General features: G+C 44.4%; 2 protein-coding genes across 12 annotated transcripts in view; one reads left to right on the top strand and one right to left on the bottom strand.

Annotated features, from left to right (window-relative positions):
- Positions 1-47: 47 nt before the first annotated feature.
- KCTD10 (potassium channel tetramerization domain containing 10) lies at positions 48-19,709 on the top strand. Of its 2 annotated transcripts, none has more exons than XM_038374019.2 (7): positions 48-198; positions 4,451-4,664; positions 10,657-10,826; positions 12,026-12,112; positions 12,927-12,979; positions 14,602-14,797; positions 15,468-19,709. In XM_038374019.2, the coding sequence occupies exons 1-7, from the start codon at positions 196-198 to the stop codon at positions 15,684-15,686; spliced, it is 942 nt and encodes a 313-aa protein (XP_038229947.1). In that variant the 5' UTR covers positions 48-195; the 3' UTR covers positions 15,687-19,709. The 2 variants fall into 2 exon arrangements, with proteins under 2 accessions (XP_038229947.1, XP_038229946.1); XM_038374018.2 differs by having other exon boundaries at positions 12,023-12,112.
- Positions 19,710-21,510: 1,801 nt separating this feature from the next.
- MYO1H (myosin IH) overlaps positions 21,511-23,947 on the bottom strand; it is a 53,312-nt gene continuing 50,875 nt past the window's right edge. For all 10 annotated transcript variants that reach the window (XM_038373564.2, XM_038373565.2, XM_038373566.2 and 7 more), the window contains 2 exons: positions 23,487-23,586; positions 21,511-21,785 (listed from right to left, as the gene is read on the bottom strand). In XM_038373564.2, the coding sequence (XP_038229492.1) occupies positions 21,762-21,785; positions 23,487-23,586 (124 nt within the window). In that variant the 3' untranslated portion in view covers positions 21,511-21,761. The remainder of the gene's footprint in view (positions 21,786-23,486; positions 23,587-23,947) is intronic.

The raw sequence follows: 23,947 nt of genomic DNA, 5'->3' as shown, positions 1-23,947 counted from the left end.
GGGCCCACGGGCCCCGCGCTTTGCGAGGGCTGGGGGGACATCGGACGGGTTTGGGCGGAGCGCTCGGCGGGGCGGAAGTGAGGTGACCAGGGGACCGACCCTAGGCCGTGAGCGAGGGGCGGAAGTTCCCCTGTCCCGCCCCGGGTGCTTCCGGTTTCTCCGCGGAGCTGCCTCGGGGACTCGCTTGGGCTTTTCATGGTGAGCGCCCGGGCCGGGGCCGGGGGGTCTCCGCGTAGGCGTCGGACTCCGGTCAGCCCAGCTCCTGGGCCGGGGCGGGGGCTCCCCAGGGGCTGCGACTTGCCCTGGGCTGGGCGCGAGGCCCGGGGGGGGTTGGCTTGGCTTGGCTGGGCCCGGGGGGGCTGGGCTGGGCGCGAGGCCCGGGGGTCGGGCTGAGGGGGAGGGAGTCGGGGTCTTGGCTGGGCTGGGGGGGATCCCGGGGGGCTTCGCTGGGCGGGGCTGGGGGTCCCAGGACCGGGGGGGGGCTTGGCTGTGTGCGGGGGGCGGGGCTGGGGCCCCGGCTGAGTGGGGGCAAGGCCCGGGAACTGGGCGAGGGCTGGTGCTGCTGGGTGGTCTAGGGCCAGTTGCTATCTCAGTGCCCCAGCAGGGTGGGGTGCTGCTCCTGCCCCCCCGCAGGCCGGGGCGGGGTGGGGGGCTGTGCAGTGCAGTGCAGTGCAGTGCAGTATAGGGGCTGGGTCTACTGTTACTATCACTCTAGCTGGGGGGTCCTGCTGGCCCTGCCTTGTTCTGTGCTCTACTAACAGTAGCAAGGAGACGCCTTGCTGTGAATAGTGGTCCCCTAGTGCCCTACCTTTCTGAGCTGCCTGATAGCCTCTGTCCGGGCTCTGCCTACCAAATGCAGCCAGCTCATGTACCTGCATTGCCAGCTGCATTAAAGGTCTCTGAACAGCAGCAGAACATGGATGATTTAAGAGGTGGCTTCTAGCCGTGTGTGCGGAAGACTGTTTGCCCCAAAGACTGCAGACCTCAATAGGTCTGAGGTGGCTGTGCTTTAGTCATCCCATCCTGGTGCATTGTAGGAGCCTGAGGCTAACCATAAAGTGGTGATTTGACAGAGGCCTGGTCATGAGTGAGTCAGAGAGTGACATAGATATTAATTATGTGGCTAACTTATCTCCCTTTCAGTCTTTTGATATACAAAAACACAAATGTTTTCAGTTGCCTGGAGCAACTGTTGATTAGTGTGTGAGCCTTTCTGCTCTAGAGCTCACAGTCTGTTTCTTATTAGATGACCAGTGGGAAATGAATTGGTGGGGAAGCTTTTTATCTCAGTTCTCACATGTCCACATTTTAAAATTATCTCTCAGTATTGCCTCTGCTCAGGAGAGTTCATGATACAGTATGGATGCTACAGAATAGAAGGCAAGTAGTTCAGTGGAACAGTATGTGGAAAATCTCAAGGTAACAATACCTTGAGATTATATACCATCCTAAATGCATTGAAAGCACTGTGAATGTATGGAGATGAGAAGTCTTCATTCACAAATGTGCACACACCCTCAATTTCAGGAGCACTAAATTCACTCACTAAATTTTTTTTTCTCACAGAAATCTGCACTCTGAATCACAGCCAGTGAGATTTGTATGAGTTTCATAGATCATCCAGGTTTCAGAGTAGCAGTTGTGTTAGTCTGTTTTCGCAAAAAGAAAAGGAGTACTTGTGGCACCTTAGAGACTAACACATTTATTAGAGCATAAGCTTTCGTGAGCTACAGCTCACTTCATCGGATGCATTTCGATCATCCAGTCTGACTCCCTATACAGGTGTGAATGTACTCAAATGCCAGATGATGGCAGAACTAAGCCACTTCCCAGAAGAATTTAAATCTTGTGAGTTTTGAGTTGGAGAGATGAATGCACTTTTTCATTCTTCTATTCAGTTTAGCCAGGTAGATAACTTATGGTTGTAAAATGCTGCCCAGAGTTCACAAAACTCTGCTTTGGTTTAGTTTATTTACGTTCTTTAGTTGGCTTGTCTAATCCTCAGGAGATTGTATGCAGGGTTTCTTTGTGACTTTAAGTAAAATATTTAAAGGTAGCAAAGAGGAGCTGAGACTGAAATAACACCCAGTATGGAAAGTTAAACAGTGGAACCCATTTATAGTGAATTCAGATCAGCTGAAACAGTTTATAGGGAAATAGCATGAAAGTCCAGAATCTTCTATGCACAAGATTTTGTCTGCAGTGCTGTGAATAGAGACTAGCTGTTTAATGTGGAAAAAATGTTGGCTTTAAATGCTTCCATTGGGTACAAAGCCATTGTAAACTTGAAGTTAGTTCAGAAAAGGGAAGTAACCTGCTGCGTTTAGGGGAAAAAAAAAAAGTTAAGCATTGGACAGTCAAAGAGTGAATGCTATTTCACATTTGGTGACAATGTATACCTTCAAATCAGCGGCACTGCGATGGGTACCCGCATGGCCCCACAGTATGCCAACATTTTTATGGCTGACTTAGAACAACGCTTCCTCAGCTCTCGTCCCCTAATGCCCCTACTCTACTTGCGCTACATTGATGACATCTTCATCATCTGGACCCATGGAAAAGAAGCTCTTGAGGAATTCCACCATGATTTCAACAATTTCCATCCCACCATCAACCTCAGCCTGGACCAGTCCACACAAGAGATCCACTTCCTGGACACTACGGTGCTAATAAGCGATGGTCACATAAACACCACCCTATATCAGAAACCTACTGACCGCTATTCCTACCTACATGCCTCTAGCTTTCATCCAGATCATACCACTCGATCCATTGTCTACAGCCAAGCGCTACGATATAACCGCATTTGCTCCAACCCCTCAGACAGAGACAAACACCTACAAGATCTCTATCATGCATTCCTACAACTACAATACCCACCTGCTGAAGTGAAGAAACAGATTGACAGAGCCAGAAGAGTACCCAGAAGTCACCTACTACAGGACAGGCCCAACAAAGAAAACAACAGAACGCCACTAGCCATCACCTTCAGCCCCCAACTAAAACCTCTCCAACGCATCATCAAGGATCTACAACCTATCCTGAAGGACGAGCCATCGCTCTCTCAGATCTTGGGAGATAGACCAGTCCTTGCTTACAGACAGCCCCCCAATCTGAAGCAAATACTCACCAGCAACCACACACCACACAACAGAACCACTAACCCAGGAACCTATCCTTGCAACAAAGCCCGTTGCCAACTCTGTCCACACATCTATTCAGGGGATACCATAATAGGGCCTAATCACATCAGCCACACTATCAGAGGCTCGTTCACCTGCGCATCTACCAATGTGATATATGCCATCATGTGCCAGCAATGCCCCTCTGCCATGTACATTGGCCAAACTGGACAGTCTCTACGTAAAAGAATGAATGGACACAAATCAGACGTCAAGAATTATAACATTCAAAAACCAGTTGGAGAACACTTCAATCTCTCTTCGATCACAGACCTAAGAGTGGCTATACTTCAACAAAAAAGCTTCAAAAACAGACTCCAACGAGAGACTGCTGAATTGGAATTAATTTGCAAACTGGATACAATTAACTTAGGCTTGAATAGAGACTGGGAATGGATGAGTCATTACACAAAGTAAAACTATTTCCCCATGGTATTTCTCCCCCACCCCCCACCCCACCCCCCACTGTTCCTCTGATATTCTTGTTAACTGCTGGAATTAGCCTACCTGCTTGTCACCATGGAAGGTTTTCCTCCTTTCCCCCCCCTGCTGTGGGTGATGGCTTATCTTAAGTGATCACTCTCCTTACAGTGTGTATGATAAACCCATTGTTTCATGTTCTCTGTGTGTGTGTATATAAATCTCTCCTCTGTTTTTTCCACCAAATGCATCCGATGAAGTGAGCTGTAGCTCACGAAAGCTTATGCTCTAATAAATTTGTTAGTCTCTAAGGTGCCACAAGTACTCCTTTTCTTTTTGCGAGTACAGACTGACACGGCTGCTACTCTGAAACCAGGCAGTGCTCTGGATTTCAGTTTAGCTTAACTTTGCTCTGTTTGCCATAGCTGCAGGAAACTGGTCAGCATGGCTTTAAACTACCACATGGCAGGTCTCTAGTAAAGTCCTGAAACCATTCCCTGGAGTTTTCCATACTTTATTACAGAGATAGGCATAGGAGAAGCAGTTTTCATTCAATGGGAGAGTGTAGGGCAGGGGAGTGGGAGCCCGAACTCCTGGCTTTATTTTCAGCTCTGCCCCTCTCATGTTGTGAGCTTGGGCAAAACATTTAACCTTGGTTCTTCCAGCTGCAAAATGGAGATAAGCCTTAGCTACCTGACAGGATTTCGTGAGGTACTGTGAGTTTCCCAGCTGGGGATATAGAACAGCGGTGTATTAGTATTACCTACATAAAATGTTACAAGGAAGCAGTAAATTGTGTGGTACACAGTGCAAAAGCAGGCCTAATTGGCAACCTCTCTTGTTTTCAGGAAGAGATGTCAGGAGAAAGCGTGGTGAGCTCAGCAGTGCCAGCAGCTGCAACTCGCACCACCTCCTTCAAAGGGACCAGCCCAAGCTCCAAGTATGTCAAGCTGAATATTGGTGGTGCTCTCTACTACACCACAATGCAGACCCTGACCAAGCAGGACACCATGCTTAAGGCCATGTTCAGTGGCCGCATGGAGGTTCTCACCGACAGCGAAGGTAAAGAGACACTGTTCACGTCATTAAGAGACTTGTAGCAGGGAAAAAATAACCCTTCAGTTAAGATTAACACATTAGAAAATGGACAATTGTAGTGAAGAAGCTTATCCTAGCCCCAGGCTTCTCTAAGGCATTTGTTGTTGTTTTGTTACTATGGCTAGCTGAGAAAAGCCATGAAACAGGAAAGATTTTAATCTTATTTCTCTGAAGCCACAACCCTCCTCTTGTTTATATTATGGTAAAGTCAAAGGCCCTGATCAGACCCAGTTGAATAAACTTTTGCTTCCTTCTGAAACACTGAGATTAAAAGTACTCTGTTAGAGGGACTGGGTGAAGTGGTTAGCACAAGGGCTTAGGAGTCAGGACCTGCTTTTTGACCTTGAGGCTGAAGGGTTAATTGACTTGTTTGATTTCTCTGCCTATAATATAGAGCTAAAATTTCCTTTGTGAGAGTTGTGAGCCTTAGTGTATTAATCACTTTGGGGATCCTTGGATGAAAGGGGTTGTAACTTCATTTTTCATGTGAGGTTACATATTGTTGAATTCTAGAAAACAAACCAGTTATGAAATGTAAAGAAGCCACCTGTACTAAGGTTACTGACACCTAATTATGAATTTCTTGCATCTGAATAATTGTGATGTTAGTAATTTACTAGGGCATATATGAGACAAGCAAAAAACTACAAATCATCTGTAAAAGCTGCTAGCAAATGGATCTCTTTAGTCAAGTCCATCTGCAAAGGGATAATTCAGAATGTTCTGAATTAGGTTCTTTTTAAAAGGCAAATCTCAAAATGATCTTCCTTCCCTACCACAAGGACATGGACTGATTATCTTTTAAAAAGTCATGGGAGAAAACTTGATCTTTTTAGATGTACTAATTGAGAAAGAAGTTTCATCATCTGAGGGCTGTTCAAAACGTTTAGTCCAGTTTAATATCAACATTCCTAGAGTGTGGGAGTACCACTGACTTTAATTCCCGGCACAGCTTTCTATTTGTGTTTTGGCATTTTGCCCATTATCTGACAGCTCCCCCATGTTTGCAGATTTATACACACATTGTCTTTGACAATAGTTCATTAGTAGACTGATCTTAGAGATTGAAAACTCTTTTCTGTTGGTCAGCTTATTAGTGTATTGAATGTTTGAACTTGTCTTGAGGATGGATTATGTATTGCTCCTCAACTGGAGCAACTGAACTTAGTTTTCAGTGCCATAATACGTCTAGTATGTGTTTAGAGCTGGGGAGAAATAAATTATGGTTTAAATAAGGCCCTCCTGACAGTTTTCTTGTGAGAACAGGAAGTGGATTCACAGCCAACCTGTGAGAAATACAACACAATTTTAATATTAAAGTATTACCATTTTAGCTAGAGTCCATCTCTAAACAACTGGGGAAATATTTGAGTTTGTTTCAGTTTTTGTAGTGGCTTTTTCAAGTATCCAAGTACTATACAGAATTTAAACTCTAAGAGATCAGTCTCCTCGCCACAAAAATTCAGGGATCTCTGCAGTTGGACATTGCAGCTGTTTAACAGTGCACAACTACGCTACCTAATATTTTAGGGTAAGAAGCAGAGAGAGTCCCTCTTGCATGGAAAATGCAGGGGAAATTATAGGTAGGTAAGCAAGAATATAATTATCCAAGTTGGCCATGATTACTTTTGAAAAATGTCTCATGGGATCATTACTAACCATAGGGCTGTTCTATTACATTTCATCTACCACGCTGTACATCCAGTGGCACAGCCCATAATGCCAGTGGAACATTGGTTCAGTGCTGATCCAGAGGGAAGTGTGCCAGCTACTCAATCATCATTTGCTTCCATTTTAATGACAGCACTAGAATGCAACCTACTGAACGTAATTCATCACCCTAGTTCTTTTGCAGCGGTTTCAGAATTTCAGCAGTGGCACTGAATCAAAAGAATGCTTATAATGTTAGACAAACATTAATCCTCCCACTATCCCTATGAGTAGGGAGAGGCCCGTAACTTCTCTCTTTCTCCTCATATGTAGCGTAGGTGAATTATTTATCCAAGGCCACACAGCAAGTGAGTTAGAACTGTGATTAAAACTATGCCCTGGCACTGTCCACTCACTCCTCAACAAATGCTGCACAGTTTCAGAGCTTCACCCAGAGTGCTCTGGATGGATACTGTACAAGTGCTATTACAATGTGTCCTTCAAATATGAAATCCACTTTTCTATATGTGAACAGATTCTCTCTTCTGCAGGGAGGGGAAAGTTGAAGGTACTACTGCTAAGGGTATAAAGCCATCTGGATCTGACTCTTTTAGAACACCATGTTTGCTTTGCTGTGGCTTTCACAGTTCGTGGTATAGGAATGCCTCTTTTGCCAGTTTGTGCTGGTGTTTCAGGGGGATTTTATCACTTCTTGCACATAGAAATGAGATACTCCTGCTGCAGTAGCTAATGTTTTATCTTCCACTGCCTGGTATTACTTGAAAGTGTTAATGGAAACCAGGACAATAGCATCATAGTGTTTAAAGGAAACTACCCTTATCTGAAAGCCTTCAAATACTGTGTTCTTCAGTCACACCCAAAATCTGGCACAAAATAGGAAGTGTTTTTCAGGAAAACCAACTAGATTCTTTGAGAAAATTACAGAGTAAAGTTTTTAAACTGGTGGAGCATTTCACACTGAGAATCCTGTTCTATCTAAGTAAGTAATCATATGGCCCCTGTCACCATAGTATGACTTCTCCCCCCCCCCCCCCCGCCCTAATTTACAATAGACATAATATACATCATCTCATCCTGGAGGAGAAATGGCTACAGTTATCTGGCTATGCATGTAGATTCTTTTCAGTTTACAGATTTAATCTGCAAAATAAAGAAACCTGCATATTTCAAAATCTACATCTTACTGGAGTAGCAGGATAGAAGTAGGGGGGTCTTTGTGGGAGACTGGTGTCTTTCCCCAGAGTTCTCTGTGCAACATGAATTCCTAGTCTCCCCAGCTGTTCTAAAATTTGCATTTTTAGATTTTAAAGAGAGACCAGATTTAATTAGTCTGCTTTAAACAAGAGCCTCATGAAACCCCCCAAGTAATCTAATGCCAAGATATTTTATTATCTAAGACTTGGCTGGAAGGCGCTGCTTGCTTAGTATCAGTGTTTGGGAGCCATCACTTCAACTCTTCTTGTAACAAAAGTTAAACTCCCATGTTTCCCATTGTGTCTAATTATGGCTCCTGGGGATATTTATTTCTGCCTGAGTAGTGGAGCCCAAAACATTTTGTAAAACAATGATTATTAAAATACAGCTTTATAAAACTGCAAACTACGGATGAAACCTGCTTTCTCAACTCTGCAGCAGCCAGGCTGAGAGGGTGGCAGTGGGGCTCACTTTCCAGTTAATTATTTCCTTTTTGCAGTACATTTCGGCTGACTAGTAAGAACAAAAGCACCTATGAAGTCACATTGATGGAATTGCTAAATGTGGTATTTAGCAACCCAGCATCATTTTGCACTTTAAAACATTTTTGCATCCTCGCTGCAGGTGCCTGGGACATTAGGAAGTTAGCATTTCTACAGGTTTATGAATAGGGAAACCAAAGCAGTAGTTAACTTTTCCAAGTCCAGAGAGGGAGTCACAGCTGGGATGAGAATTGAGGAGTTATTGACTCCCAGTCCTGTGCCCAAAATGCATCTATTCTCCCTATACCATCCTCCCTACGCAACGCCAATAAATTAAGTCACTGGCTACATTTGGTCTGTGATAGCTCTCGAGTTTTGGGAGGATGGTGTGTTCTGTGCCCTCTCCCCCTTACAGTGAAATGGCATTGTCTTGGGAACTTCTGCACTGGCCCCTATATATGTTGTATTATGCCCAGTAATTTGAGACAATCTTAGTTTGATTCCTTTGTCAATTTGATTTGCAACAAGCATCTGTAAATCAAGTCTGTGTAATCTCCCTAGCTTCCTAGTACATTCCTCCACTCCCTCTGAAGCTGCAGTCGTAACCAAACAGCACCTCTATATAAAGCACAAGTGTAAGGGGAAAACACAGAAAAGTGCAGAGTAGAATGCTAGTGAATCTCACTTGCTAATTAGGCCATCAGTAGGAAAGGCCTACATTCAACGTAGGGGCTGGAGAATTAACTAAGTAATCAGAGTTTTAGTAATAATTTCATTAATTCAAGCCACGTGGTGCATGCATTACCTTACTTTTCCCTTATTTGTCTAAAATATGAGTCCTTCCCCACAAGCATTTTCTGAGTACATTCTTGAGTCGAAGCCCATAAAAATGGCCGCCTGTTTATGGAAACTTGAGCTGGACATTGCATAATACCTTTCTGGGCCCTTTGGTCTGCTTCGGGAGATGGACTGCTGTTGCGTGGAGGTGAAATATGAACTTCTTGTTCAGATTAAGGGTGCCATGTATTCTATTTTAAGCTCTGCTGAAGCTTTGTTTCCCTTTCTCTCTGGTATCTCTACCCAGTACTGGTGAGTAATGTGCCTTTTAGCAGGTGGTTTCGTAAAGGAAATGCTAAAGCGTGTAGGACTATCTCACACGTCACTTGTACTGCTCCTGTACTCAATTACATCTTCAAAGCACTTTAAAAACATTCATATCCTAATCAATTTGCTATTCCCGTTCAATGCCAGTTGGGAGTACGGAAGATGAAATGGGACTTGCCAGGATTCTGCTGAACTCCATAATATCCATGTCTTACTCACCTCTTAGCTTCCTTTTCACCTTTCTTGCATAATTGCTGTTTGGGGACAGGAGGGTTATTTTCCACACATGTGCCATTTTTTTTTTTTAAATAAAACATCTGGAGCAGCAGGCATTCCCAAGCCCCCCTTCCCTACCACTGTGCTGGATGCGGAGCAGAAAGCATTTCATTAGGGCCCTGCAGAGGATGGGAGAAAATAAGTGTTCTTTAAAACAACAACACTCTTTCCTGCATGCTGGGGGGAGTGCTCTGTCACAGAACAAACACTAAATACCAGCTTGATGGGCATTTTGCTTAGGTTAACCATTCTCTTGTTTGTGCACAGTAAGGGCTCTAAGGCACGTGAGAGCCAGCTGTAGCAGGTAGGACTCCTGGGTTCTGTCCCTGGCTCTGCCCTTGACTGGTTGTAGGTTCCTCAGGGTTCGTCTACTTGCAGTAAAATGCCCAGGGCTGGCCTGGGTCAGCTGACTTAGGCCGGGACTGTGGGACTATAAAACTGCTTGTGTAGATGTCTGAGCAAAGGGACCCTCCCTGCAGGATCTCAGAGGCTGGGCCCCACCTGAAACCCAAACATCTCCACTGCAGTGTTATAGCCTCACAATCTGAGGCCCACCAGCCCAAGTCTGCTGACCTGGGCCAGCCGCCAGTGGCTTAGTGCAGCGTAGACATACTGTTAGACTCCAGTTAGGTACCTGGGAATTCTTTGTTCTGCTCTATTTAGCTGTCTCTTAGCTGCAGTTATAGAAAATCTGCCCCAGTGGTTCTGTGTGTGTGTATGATTGGGGGGCAGTCAAGGGTTGAAGTATGCTAGCAGGTCCAAAACAGCAGACAGGATTCCAGGAAAAGCCGTGGGGGGGGGGGGGGGACCAGAAAAACTGAGTTTAATTTGATGGTGGGAATTGTTTGTTTTTGCTATCTCTTCAGCTAACTGATGGTCAGTGGCTTGGGAGATGGAAGATGTAATGAGTTTCCTCCCTCCGCCTCCCACCACGCGCACTTGAAGGATTGTGGGGGGAAGATACACACAGAGATTTCCCTGTAGAAGTACAGTCTGCTGCTGTTCCAGCTGCCAACTCAAGCAGCAAGATGGGGGATTTGGAGCCTCTCAGCAGGATGTGCTGTGCACCAGCAAGAGGCAATGTTCTGGGGAGAGGCTCCTCTGTGCAGAGCTGCAGCGTGTTACACCATGTTCTGGCCAGCTGGGGTTGGGAAGAGTGAGGGTGTGGACTCTTTGCCTAAGTCTTTCCCTTCCCATTGTTCAGCTGTACCCTGCTTTATCCCTCCCAGGCTGGATTTTGATTGACCGCTGTGGCAAACACTTCGGGACAATATTAAATTACCTGCGTGATGGGGCTGTGCCTCTTCCTGAGAGCCGGAGAGAGATTGAAGAGCTGCTGGCCGAGGCAAAGTATTACCTGGTTCAAGGTCTTGTGGATGAGTGCCAGGCAGCTCTACAGGTAGGTGTGCAGTCTTTAGCTTGGAGCTAGTGAGAAGCTGGTCACCAGCCAGTGCCAGTGGCTTGAGCTTGTTCTATCAGCCAGCCTTTCCTTATGCCCTCAGAGTATTTCCTCTGATTAATCCCACTTCCTGCCCTGTCCTCGGGAAACAGTGAGAAATCAGTCTCTGTCCCTTTGCTTGCATGTGGATAGTTAAGGCTGTAAGGGATTAGGAAAGGTCAAGTATTTTTCTGGACAAGTAGTTCTTTTCTCAGTGTGTAATTTACTTAAAACATGGCACCCTGGGGTTGTAGCTGTATATACGTGTCAGAGATCAGATCTGCTTAGCTTACAAATAAAGATTGTTAAAACTGCAAGTACCACAAACACCCTTGGGATCCCAGTGTCAAGTTGGGCTCTTTCCTGTTCGCACATCACCAGTATAAGGTTATACCGGCCTGCTCTTTGACCCTAACACCCTCGTGGAATGCTGATGGTAGAGAGGTGTAGTCAAAGGCATAAGGTGCTTTTCTCCCCCAGGAGCAGCAACTGGGGGGACCCTAGCAGCCAATGCATAGTTGCTTAGCATCTTCTGCACTCATCTCTTCCTACCCAAAGTCTTCAGCAGGGGTGGAGTAGGCCTGTCAGAGCAGTGGGTCTTGGACTGAACAACCTCTTGAGATGCGTGGGACAGTTAACTCCTCTGAGCTGCTGTTGGTTTCAGGCTCTCTGCAGACTCGAGCAGGCATCATTATATCAGTTATGCTCAGATCACATTTTTCCATAAATGAGTTAGGAACCTTTTAAAATGAAAAAGTTGGGCATCTAGAGTCACATGGCCCCAGAAGGCAGGACTTAGGCACAGGCCTATGGTGCATTAATGCAGTCCTGGGGATGGAGCCTAGGCTCTCCAAAGCACCCCAGCAGCTGTTCTTGTACCTCTTCCCCTCACTAAGTGGTAAGATGGGGAAGCATGTCATGCCCCTGTACCCCAGCATGCCTACACAAAGGAACATAGCTGCCTCATGGGGTCAGCTCACTGCTCTATCGAGTCCTCTTGGTTCAGACAATGGTGAGCCACTACTCCCATCTGCATCGCTGTAGCTAACCCCAGGCTTAAATATGAGAGAAGGCTTGATGGCCCCCTGCATTTTGTGCAAAGGCCCTAATGTAGATTTCCATTCACCTGCTGCATTTGACGGACTGTCTTGTTTCAGCAGAACAAAGATGCATACGAGCCATTCTGCAAAGTACCAGTCATCACTTCTTCTAAGGAAGAGCAAAAACTTATAGCAACATCCAATAAGGTAAGAGGGAGCAGGCTGTGCTTGATCCCTGGGGGAAGTTTGCACATACCCCCTACCCCCTGATTACAGCAAGGCAGCAGCTCACCAGCCAGAGTGACAGCTGACTCTTTGGAACGTAGCACCCTAGTTTTCCGAAGTGTGCATGCTCAGGAACCATCTGTTAACTTGCGAGTCTGAAAATTGTACTTGATCTCTCTGCAACCTCATTATTCTATCTGACTTAGAAGTTAAACAGCTTTTCACCCAGGTCTTTAAATGGGTCTACATTTAAAAAACAATGCATCTTACAGTGGGGGCCTTCTCTGCCTTACATATTCAAATAAAGTCGGTAGGGAGGACAGGTTGACTTACGGCATCAGTAGGGGGCTATAGAGCTTTTCACCTGTCTTACCAGCCCAATAGTGACTGATATTTGACTGACATGAAATGTTAGTGGCTCCAGTCCTAGTAGACAGGTATGCACTCTCCTGCCCCCCCCCCCCAAAATGCCACCACAGCAGGCATTAATTGGGGATCTCAGCAGAGGCATAAAGGATTGGAATGGCCATGGAGAGTCAACTGTGATCTGATCACCACAGCCCACGGAAGTCAGGGTTAAGGCACACTGTGGGGGAAGCTTGTGCTGTACCTGTCTTGGGGACAAAGACCTGCGTACAGGGCTGACACGCTAGCACTAGGCAGCAGCTAGTGGGTGTACGCACAGTTCTATCACTTCATATTACCCCTTCTCTGCATGCCTGGAACTAAGGTTGCAGCTGTACTATAGCCAGTAAATGGTGCTCTAATTGTGCTTCCTGTATGTTTTTTTTTCCAGCCAGCAGTAAAGTTGCTGTATAACAGAAGTAATAACAAATATTCCTACACCAGGTAAAACAACTTCCACTATCAGTTATTAAATGTACAGTTTCAACTGGAAATTAATGGTCTGAAACCAGATTCAAGGAGAATGGGCTTTTCTCTTTACTGAATGTTTGTGGTTGACATACGCAGTAAGCCCTTTTCCTGCTTCGTTTGTGGAGTCACTGCTAACGGGGGTTAGAAATGGAAACTTCTCCAGTGGAAAGGATGAATTCAAATTGGAGCAGGTACAGAGAAGGGCTACTAGGATGATCCGAGGAATGGAAAACTTGTCTTATGAAAGGAGACTTAAGGAGCTTGGCTTGTTTAGCCTAACTAAAAGAAGGTTGAGGGGAGATATGATTGCTCTCTATAAATATAGCAGAGGGATAAATACAGGAGAGGGAGAGGAATTATTTAAGCTCAGCACCAATGTGGACACAAGAATAAATGGGTATAAACTGGCCACCAGGAAGTTTAGACTTGAAATCAGACGAAGGTTTTTAACCATCAGAGGAGTGAAGTTTTGGAATAGCCTTCCAAGGGAAGCAGTGGGGGCAAAAGATCTATCTGGTTTTAAGATTCTACTTGATAAGTTTATGGAGGAGATGCTATGATGGGATAATGGGATTTTGGTAAGTAATTGATCTTTAAATATTCAGGGTAAATAGGACTAATCCCCTGAGATGGGATATTAGATGGATGGGATCTGAGTTACCCAGGAAAGAATTTTCTGTGGTATCTGGCTGGTGAACCTTGCCCATACGCTCAGGGTTTAGCCGATTGCCATATTTGGGGTCGGGAAGGAATTTTCCTCCAGGGCAGATTGGAGAGGCCCTGGAGGTTTTTCGCCTTCCTCTGTAGCATGGGGCATGGGCATGGTTGACTTGAGGGAGGCTTCTCTGCTCTGCTCCTTGAATTCTTTAAACTATGATTTAAGGACTTCAATAGCTCAGACATAGGTGAGGTTTTTCATAGGAGTGGGTGGGTGAGATTCTGTGGCCTGTGCTGTGCAGGAGGTCGGACTAGATGATCGGAATGGTTCCTTCTGACCTTAGTATCTATGAATCTATGAAAGCTAAGTGCATACTTGCAGCAATAAAGAACTTCCTCTTTAACGCCCAGCTGTGACCTGCAGGGGCTCCATGACAAGATGATGCCCTGTCTTCTGCGTGGACTGCAGAGTTCTTACCTGCAGAGTTGGCAGTTGGCCAGGAGTCAGAGGGCTGCGCCTATGCGGCTCTCAGTTGGGCAGGCATGATGGCTGAGCTCTCGTCCTCATATGTGATGGTATCTAACTCATGACAGCACTGGCCCAATCCAGCTAATGCTAAGCTCTAGTAGATGGAATAGGTTAGTTGAGGGATGAATCCTGATGTGGTTACTCCCAGCACTGATGCTGTATTACACTCTGCACCTTCTCCACTGAAGGCCAGTCATCCTTCAGCTGCAGGCTCGCTCTCCTAATGCAGTGAGTGATTCTTAGTGGGATGAAGCAGCCCTAGTGCTCAAGTCTAAACACAACCTTGATGGCTGGTACAGTAAAAGGGAGGCAGGACATCTAGACCTCCAGCTGCCTGAATCTCCTTAGTTGTTGACATTTCCTCTACCTGGCATTAACTCTGTTTGACTGATGCCCTGTTCTCTTGCAGTAATTCTGACGACAACATGCTGAAGAACATTGAGCTGTTTGATAAGCTGTCACTGCGGTTTAACGGGAGAGTCCTCTTTATTAAGGATGTGATAGGAGATGAGATTTGTTGCTGGTCTTTCTATGGACAGGGGCGTAAGATTGCTGAGGTCTGCTGCACCTCCATTGTCTACGCTACTGAGAAGAAACAGACAAAGGTAGGGATAAAACTCATTCATGCTGCCTAGTAGCTGCTGTAAGAGTAATGTCCTGACTTCTGTTTTGAAGCCTTCCTTTAATAGCTCTCCCCTCCCTAGAGCATCCACTATACCTTCTACAGAGGAGCAGGCTGAGAACAGTCAAACAAATTGTAAGTTCTGTGGGGCAGGGACAATCTTGTTCTTGTGCATTGCCTAGTACAATAGGATATTAACTTCCAGATGCTATCACAATACAAATAAACGCAAGTTCTGGTCTTTAAACCCACTCATGCACTCACCCAGGTTCACTTATTTAACTGTATAAAGAAAACCAGTAGTATTCTGTTCAAGTACAATCTTACCTTGCCCAGAAAAAATCTCTTTGCATCTACCTTTTTGGAGTAATGGCTCAGGTCTGAGAACACTGGATGTTGGACATCTGAGGCTGAAAGCCAGCAGGTGAAGCATAGAAACATAGATCTTCAAGAGTTCCTCTTAATACCTTGTAAATTTTTTTTTTCCAAGATTTCACACTCCCTGCAGAGTACTACCACCCAAGAATAATGGAGAGGATTTCTTAAATACCAAAGGGTACACAAAAACTGGAGGGCTAAGCTGAAGTTTAAGCCAGCCTGAAATGAGTAAGATTGATTTTGCTTCTCCTAACCTAGCTGTTTTGGGTACCCAGGTGGAGTTCCCAGAAGCCCGAATTTATGAAGAGACACTGAACATTTTGCTTTACGAGGCTCAGGATGGACGGGGACCTGACAACGCGCTTCTGGAGGCTACGGGAGGAGCAGCGGGACGCTCTCATCACCTGGATGAGGACGAGGAGCGGGAGCGCATTGAACGTGTGCGAAGGATTCATATTAAGCGTCCAGATGACAGGGCCCATCTTCATCAGTGAGGAGTGACAGCTGCAGACTGCACAGCCCTCTTGGGAAAGCTGTGGCCTGGCCTTCTCCATTCTTTACAGTTGATGATCAGGCAACTTATTTATGTTCAGTGAAGTCTATAAAATTACATTTTGTACCAGGCTAGATTATTTGGGGGTATTTAACAGGAAGCAGCGCTATTGGAGGAATAAAGAAGGTATTAAGGGTCAGATCAATGCATTTGGGGTAATGTCTTTGAATTTTCAGCACTCTTCTTCCTGCGGTTTTGTGGTTAGAGGAGGAGGAGGAGCATTCTCGTCCTTCTGCCTTTTAGTATTTATTCTACACTTTCTCTAGAATTTTCTCCATTTACTCCATCCCATCTGAACCTACTGTACATGAGAAATGCTATTCTGTGCCACAGTGATGCTAAAGAAACTAACCCCATCTGCTTCAGCACTTTCTCCCCTTCCCTCCCCTCTGGACCTTTAAGGTGGAAGGCACCCGAGATAGAAATGCTTCAGCCTAGCTTTCAGAAGACAAGGTTCTACGGATGCTGGCTTCCCTCCAGAATAGAGTTGCTTTGCATGGTTTGAAATAGACTGCAGTAGTACTCGCAAAAAGAAAAGGAGTATTTGTGGAACCTTAGAGACTAACAACTACTGTTTCAGAACCAGACCTGCTCTGGTGCTAGGTCTTGCTGGTTGGCAGCGACTCTAGTTTTGTTGTTTAGTGCTGGCAGCTACTCAGACTCAAGTTCAAAACTCAAAGTATGTTAAAGTGAGCTAGTTATGGCATCCCCCCCTGGAGCTTAGTGGTAATGGTTCAGTGAAACTAGTATGCTAGGGAAGAGTGGAGAACCCTCAGCTTCTTTATGGCAGGGTTCAAGGGTGGGAGATATTTACACTTTGAGGGTTAGGAAAAGCTATACTTTCATAACATTTTGCCTAAGGTGTTTGGGATACCTACTGTAGTCACTGTTTACATTCTGGGTTTAAGCAGAAATGTTAATTTGAAGGTTCCTGCTAGATGACTGTTTTTCCACTTTCTCCTGAATCAACAGGAATGCTTCTTCTTTACAGCTGCCCTAGATAGTAGTAGCCCATGCTGGAGTTAACACCATGTAATCTCAGTCTAAATATGGAGCTAATTAGACATTTGCTCATAGCTTGAGTTCTAAGTGATACCAGGAGCTTTACCTCTAGTGCTGATATATTGGTGAGAAATGGGTGGACATCCCTTTAAGTGTCAGTATCTCCAGCTATTCTTCGCTGTCTTTCACAGCATATTCTAGGCCACCTGGAAGAAAATGGTTATCTACAGAATACTATAAAGACCTTTTCACTATCTAAGATTGCTCTTCTATTGCAAATAATGTGTTTTATCTACCTCCTAGTCTCTTGTTGTGTAGTAGAGTGTTAAGTAGAAGTGATGGTGGAGGTTCATATATTATTCAGAGGGAGTGGATATTATTAAAAAGAATAGCCAGAGTTAGTTAGTTCTAACAAGCTTTGGATGGAATATAAAGCCTCATGCTTCAGGGATTTGAATGAGACCTTCACATGGGGCAGATTGTCCCTCATCATCTGTTGTAGAGTTTCTTGCAGCCTCTGTTAATGCAGCTGGTATTGGCCTCTTTTAGAGTTTGGACTAGCTGGACCACCTGTCTTGTGCAGTAATAGGGCTAGCAGGAAATCTGACAAAAGTAATGGTTATACTGTAAAATTAGTAGAGCGGGTCTACTCTAGCCCCAGATGTCACTTAGCATTTGTCAGAGGAATTAGTTTTAAGCGTTAAAGGCATTACTATCTTGGTTAGCATCGCTATATGTTGCTCTAAAGTAATGTTTTGTAGGAATGGTGTAAGCCATATGAACACCTGCTTGTAGGGATTACTGTACAATCTCCCTATTTTGATAATTTTATTCAATGGTACATCATTCTTGTGTAGCTTAAATACTTCAAGCCTAGGAAAGTGAGCGTGGAGACTTTTTCAGAGGCAACTAGATCAGCCAAAGATGATTTTCAGGGTACAGCTCTGTTTATAGTGCCTGTCTTCTAGATCCTCAAAACTTTACTACTAGAAAGTTTATGTAAAGAGGTCACTGTGGTAAAGCTAGTTTCAAACCAAACAGTTAGTTTAGCAGCTTGAACTATCACTGTGTGTAACTGACAGATGTGGGCTTAAAGTGCAATCATATCAGTGTTTTGTACATAGATACTGTAAACTCCCCACTTGTCTAATATTAGAGAAGCCCTTCTAGAGTCCAGTGTTTAAGATGAGATTAAAATGAATAGCCTAAGTCTGTACTGTCACAAGTACATGTGATTTTTGATTTCTAAAAAACTTGTCACAGTGAAAAGTTGTTTTGTTTCCCCTAGACTTCAGTTGAGGGGAGTAGAGGGGGAGAGATTGGTTATTAGCATAGGTTGGTTTTTTTGGGGGAAGGGACACCTCCATGCTAGTGAACTGCACACTTCTATATTTCCAATACTCTGTACTTTGAGATTTTACATATTTAAGAAATGCCTTGTTTACTAAAACACAACCTACCCCTGTTACAGGGCTGACTAGTCAGTTGTGTAGAGGAGTGAGTGACATGAAATCTACATTTTCTGTCAAGTGGTCTAATCTCTCCCTCTTTGCTATTGCAGCAGGCCAGCTATGTTTCCGTGGTACAGGTATCTTCCTTCTCATTCAGGAATGTATAGTGCTAACAACATTTCTATTGTGATAAGCCCAGAGAAGAAGGAAATACACAAGACTATGTATGTTACACCTTTAGCTGAGTATAAATACAGTGGCTTAGATTGCTAGCCCTTGGTGGTACAATTTAACAACAAAAAAAAGCTTTCCAGAAACACCACCTTTCCCCAGCTCTTTTTAATCTGTCTAATAGGTGGCATTTCCCCTCCTAAAGAGCTGTTAATTATATTAAGCTAAGGTGAGCTTTTTTTTTTTTAAAAAGCCCTGTTAGAAGGAAGGATTGAGTTACTGTGACAGCAGTTCAGAACATTCTTGGTTTAGCCCTCTAATTGCCTTAGTTATGTAACAAGCGTACCATTGTCTTATGTCTGATAGAAGATAATATGCAGTGCGAGATCTGATCTGACTAGTTATGGATGGGACCACAACTCATTGCCTGTATGAAGGCCATGACCTCAGAGGGGCTCCCTCATGGAGCAACATGCAACAAAGCATCTTCTATAGTACAAAGCTTATTAAACAGGGTAGAAGTTTCAACAAAGCCTTAATTATGCTGCAGAATATTAAAACCACCTGCCAGGGCCTGAAGACTAGTAGAAAGGTGGCCTTTAGACTGTACTGGAAGCCTTGAATAGAACCCCCTAGCTGTTAGCACACAGCTTTCATCTTCTGCATACTTTACAGACACTGAAAAGTCAGCCTTAGTGCAAGCTTAACTGTACTTGAAAATAGATCTCCCTGACAAAACAGCTGGCTTGGGATAGTTTCACTAACTTACAGGCTTTCAATACCATCCTAAGTTGTACACTTTTCAGTAGTGAGCTGTTCTTTGAGCAGCCTCATCAGGGCCAAGGGCTCATGTAGAAAGCCTTTGCCTCTACAACTTTCATGAGATGAAAGAGATGCAGTTTTTATGTAACTAAAGTCACCCCTATTTGGTAACAAGCAATATCTTATCAACCAGCAGCTGCAAGAGAGCAAGTCAAAGTGCATAACTGTTTCAGGCTCATGCCTATGTGTCATTGTTTCCAGCATGCAATACAAGCAGTAATACTGACAGTACAGAGTGCAGCTGATCAAGTTATTCATGGAAATGTCTTGTCCTTTAAGGTAAAGCAGCAAAGGTCAGAGCTGCACCTTGTTTTAAGGCTGGTTCACTGTGTTCTCCATTCCCTGGGTTACATCGAACACATGGCCCTAGTAAACTTGTCTGCTTTGTACAATCACTGACTTTGTATAGCTATGCACTAAAAGCTTAAGCTGGAATTCTTATGTAGGGTTGTGTATGCAGTATGTACTATATTTTGGTTTGATTATATGCAAAATAAATTAGAAACGTTTCGTATTTACATCCTATTGATTGTTGTTCTTTAAAACTGTCCCTCATCTTAGCTGGCTGGCTCCCATAACAAGTGCCTTTTTAGGGGAAGCTAAATCATGTTCTAGTCTCCCCTTAGGCTGATGGTTTTACCTTCCAATGCTGATTGTAGTTGAATAGCTGGTTAAGCCAGACTCTTTCCCCTTCATCAGAGTACAGCAGCAGGATTTAGAGGCAGCAAGGCAAGGATATGCAATCTGTGGTTTCAGCCCATCTCAAGCAGATCTTGGCATCCTCTGCTTTGGAGCAAGAGGAGCAGTACTTTGCAGCATAGGGAGTGCTGAGTGAGGAAGAACCCCAGGCTTTCAAGATGTATTAAAGATGGAAGAGGGAAAGGAGGAGAAATACTTCCCCACCCTGCCCCCCAGAGCTGCCCCACCCACATACCTGAACTAGAAGAGTGGCCCTGACTGTGCAGCAGCTGCATTCATTCCCTCTCAAACAGTCTTCAACTTGTTTTCATTTGTGGACCCCTAAACATTTTTTAGAGCAAGGTACAGACCTCTTTGGAAATCAGTCTACTGCACCCCAGGGGTCTGCAAACAGACTGAAAACCACTGCTCTACTGGATTCACTTTCCAAACAGTGAGAGAAGGTAGTTTCCTCTCAGCAAGGAGACAGTTGAAGACTCTGCAAATCAAGGGGATTGTGCTTTGTTCAGAAACGGATTGGAATTGGAAAAGATTCAGAAAAGGGTAACAACTGATTAGGGGTATGGAATGGCTTTCATATGAAGAGAGATTAATAAGACTGGGAATGTTTCAGCTTGGAAAAGAGATGACTAAGGGGATATGATAGAGATCTATAAAATCATGACTTGTGGAAAAAGTAATTGAAGTGTTGTTTACTCTCTCATAACAAGAACTGGGGTCACTAAATAAAGTTAAGAGGCAGCAGCTTTAAAACAAACAAAAGGAAGTATTTTTTCCACACAGTCAACCTGTGGAACTTCTTGCCAGAGGATGTTGTGAAGGCCAAGACTATAACAGGATTCAAAAAAGAGCTAGATACATTCATGGAGGATAGGCCCATCAATGGCTATTAGCCAGGATAGGCAGAGGCTAGGGAAACCATTCCTGCTTGCCAGAAGCTGGGAATGGGAAACAGGATGGATCACTTGTTGAGTACCTGTTCTGTTCAGTCCCTCTGAGGCACCTGGCATTGGCCACTGTGGGAAGACAGGATACTGGGCTAGATGGACCTTTGTGCTGACCCATGTGGCTGGTCTGTTCTATTGTTTCAGCTCAATAGAATTTAAAAGTCAAAGAATACTCCCCCATCTTTTATTTTGTTACTATTTCCAGTGCCTTGTACTTGTACAGTGCACTGTATAGCCATTAATATACCAAACATGGAGAAAAGTCTTAAGTCAACTATAGACACTAACTGGCCAGAAAGAAAGTGCATGAGGTTTCTAGCTAAGCAACCTCATCTAGTACTACATTGAGTCAAGTAAAGAATGTGTTGCCAGCCTTATTCTTTGTGTTCATAGCACACACTCATTCTGCCCACTTAGGCCTAGGTGCACCAGGGTGAAGTCTAACTATGCTGGCTTTGAAGGTTCATAGCCTTCATGTGGCCATAGATGGGTTCCAGACCATACTGACACATTTGCCAGTCTGCAGTTTGTGCAAAGAATTGCTCATTGATCCCTGCTCAGGAGCCAGGGAACCTCTTGTTTTTGCTCAGTCTTTCCTGGATGGTTGAGATCTTAGCTTTGTCTTTACTTACCCAGTAAGTAAAGTTATTTTCCATGTTAGAGAATTTCATCGTTTGGGTTAAACAGATTTATGAAATTTAGTACTAGTAACTCAAATCTACATCAAATTGAATGTTACAGCTACAGTTGATTAACTTTAGTTAAAAAGAACAAAAGCTCAAAAGCTGCAGGTGAACTCAAATCTCAGTCTTATGGCAGCAGAAAGCTTTCAACTGGAAGATGTCAGTGCTGATCTCATCCAGTGGGTTCCTTTCTGTTATGAGCAAAGATGGTGATAAGCAAAGCAGGAATTCCTGTTCACCCTCAGGACTTTGTTCTGGTGGACACCTGTGATAAAAGGAAGGCATTATTAGCCATTTTATTCCAGTGCAGACATTCCAGCCTTGGTGAGAACTGTGTGGAAGAAGAATTCCAGTGCAGCCACTTCAGACAATCCGAATGGATGTGGCACTTCAGTGCCAGGAAGCACATTATGCTACATGCACCTCTGGGGATCAGCAAGGAAAGCGAAGTGATGCTCCCAGGTGCTTTAGTTATGGCTGAACAACCCATAGGCACCCAGAGACAGTTACTGCTCATGGAGAAAAGACACGGACACATCTATTGCCATATTTCAGCTTTAAATTAAGTTAATGTTGCTTAACATGCAGGCATCATTGCCTTTGAAACAGCTTCTGAGACACTCCTACCTTTCACTATGTAGGGTTAATTTGCTACATAAGAACGGCCATATTGGGTCAGACCAAAAGTCCATCCAGCCCAGTATCCTGTCTAGCAACAGTGGCCAGTATCTTTTCTGGCGACAGTGGCCAATGCCAGGTGTCCCAGAGCAAGTGAACCTAACAGGTAACAATCAAGTGATCTCTCTCCTGCCATCCATCTCCACTCTCTGACAACAGAGGCTAGGGACGCCATTCCTTACCCATCTTGGCTAACAGCCATTAATGGACTTAACCTCCAGGATTTTATCTAGTTCTCTTAAACCCTGTTATAGTCCTAGCCTTCACAACCTCCTCAGGCAAGGAGTTCCACAGGTTGACTATGTGCTGTGTGGAGAGCTTCCTTTTATTTGTTAAGTTGGCTACCCATTAATTTCATTTGGTGGCCCCTAGTTCTTATATTATGGGAACAAGTAAATAACTTTTCCTTATTCACTTTCTCCACACCACTCATGATTTTATAGACCTCTATCCTATCCCCCACCTTAGTCTCCTTTTCCAAGCTGAAAAGTCCTAGCCTCTTTAATCTCTCCTCATATGGGACCTGTTCCAAACCCCTAATCATTTTAGTTGCCCTTCTCTGAACCTTTTCTAATGCCAGTATGCCTTTTTTGAGATGAGACTTGGTGCCCATAAGACATTTGGGCTGGTGGAGGAAGAGTTCTCTTCACACTGGCTTGTTTGTCAGTCCTCCTGCTCTTCTCTACCCAAATGCTAGCAAGAATGGGGAAGTGAATCCATATTATCAGACATGGTGTGAGGCAGGATTTATCCACCAGCCTCTAGAGACTTGATACTGCCTTAAAGATATGGTTGTGCTCTGGAAAGTAACTGCCAATGGAACCGTGAGGTTCTTGCTTTCTCAGGGAAAAGATGTAAAGTTTGCTTATTTTTTCCTAACCACCAAAGTCACAAAAACTCTACCCAGCACCTGAAAGTCCAGGTGTGTTTGCAGGCTCACATATTCCCACTAGAGAGGAAAATTCTCCAGTTGAGTGTTGAACAATTCAGTTGCTGCAGAAGCCGAAAGAGAATCTAGCTCCCCCTCCATTGCCAGGTTGGCTCTGCAGGGCTAACAGGAGGAAGCAGCAGTAAGAATGTGCAACTAAGGTGAGCAGGCAGGACTCAGGACACACAGTGCAGATCTATTGAGTAATATGAAGCATAGTCATTTATCTGACCCCAACACTATAATACACAGACGAGAGGAATGCATCAGTCCCGTCTTCCAAATGACCAGAGCAGTCTCTGCTTACTTATGCCACCCATGTGAGGAGCATTAGATGTAACTTAGAATTCTAGTTCTTACCACTGTTAAGTGTCCATTTTTGGCTTTATAGATCTGAGGCTCTTGTCCAGTTGTGAAAGCTATCATCCCTTCTTTCCCAGAACTGATGTGAAACTGGAGGCTGCAAGTACACAAGTGTATATTGCTTGTTACGAGCTTTCCTTACAATAGGCTTTACTCTAAGCTCCTCTTTGGTTCTGTTCCCCAGGCAGATCCCATTAAGTTAAAGTTCAAAACCCCTCAGATTTAGATAAATTCTCTGAACAATTGCACATGTGCAACCAAGCCAGAACAAAAACAAGGAATTCTTGAACAGCTGTTTGATTACTAGAACACACTAATAAAAGGAAAGAAACACAAGCATGCTAAATTAGGCAGCATGCCTGGTCTGGCCGGACTGAACAAGCATAAATGCTGTATTACAACTGAAATGTAGTGGCCAGCAGAAGGAAGATGAAGAGCAGGTACATGTATCCATTGCA

This window comes from Dermochelys coriacea, chromosome 15, assembly GCF_009764565.3.
Source record: "Dermochelys coriacea isolate rDerCor1 chromosome 15, rDerCor1.pri.v4, whole genome shotgun sequence".
Lineage (NCBI taxonomy): Eukaryota > Metazoa > Chordata > Testudines > Dermochelyidae > Dermochelys > Dermochelys coriacea.
Note: the sequence above shows the minus strand (reverse complement) of the source record. Positions and strands in the feature narration are given on the sequence as shown.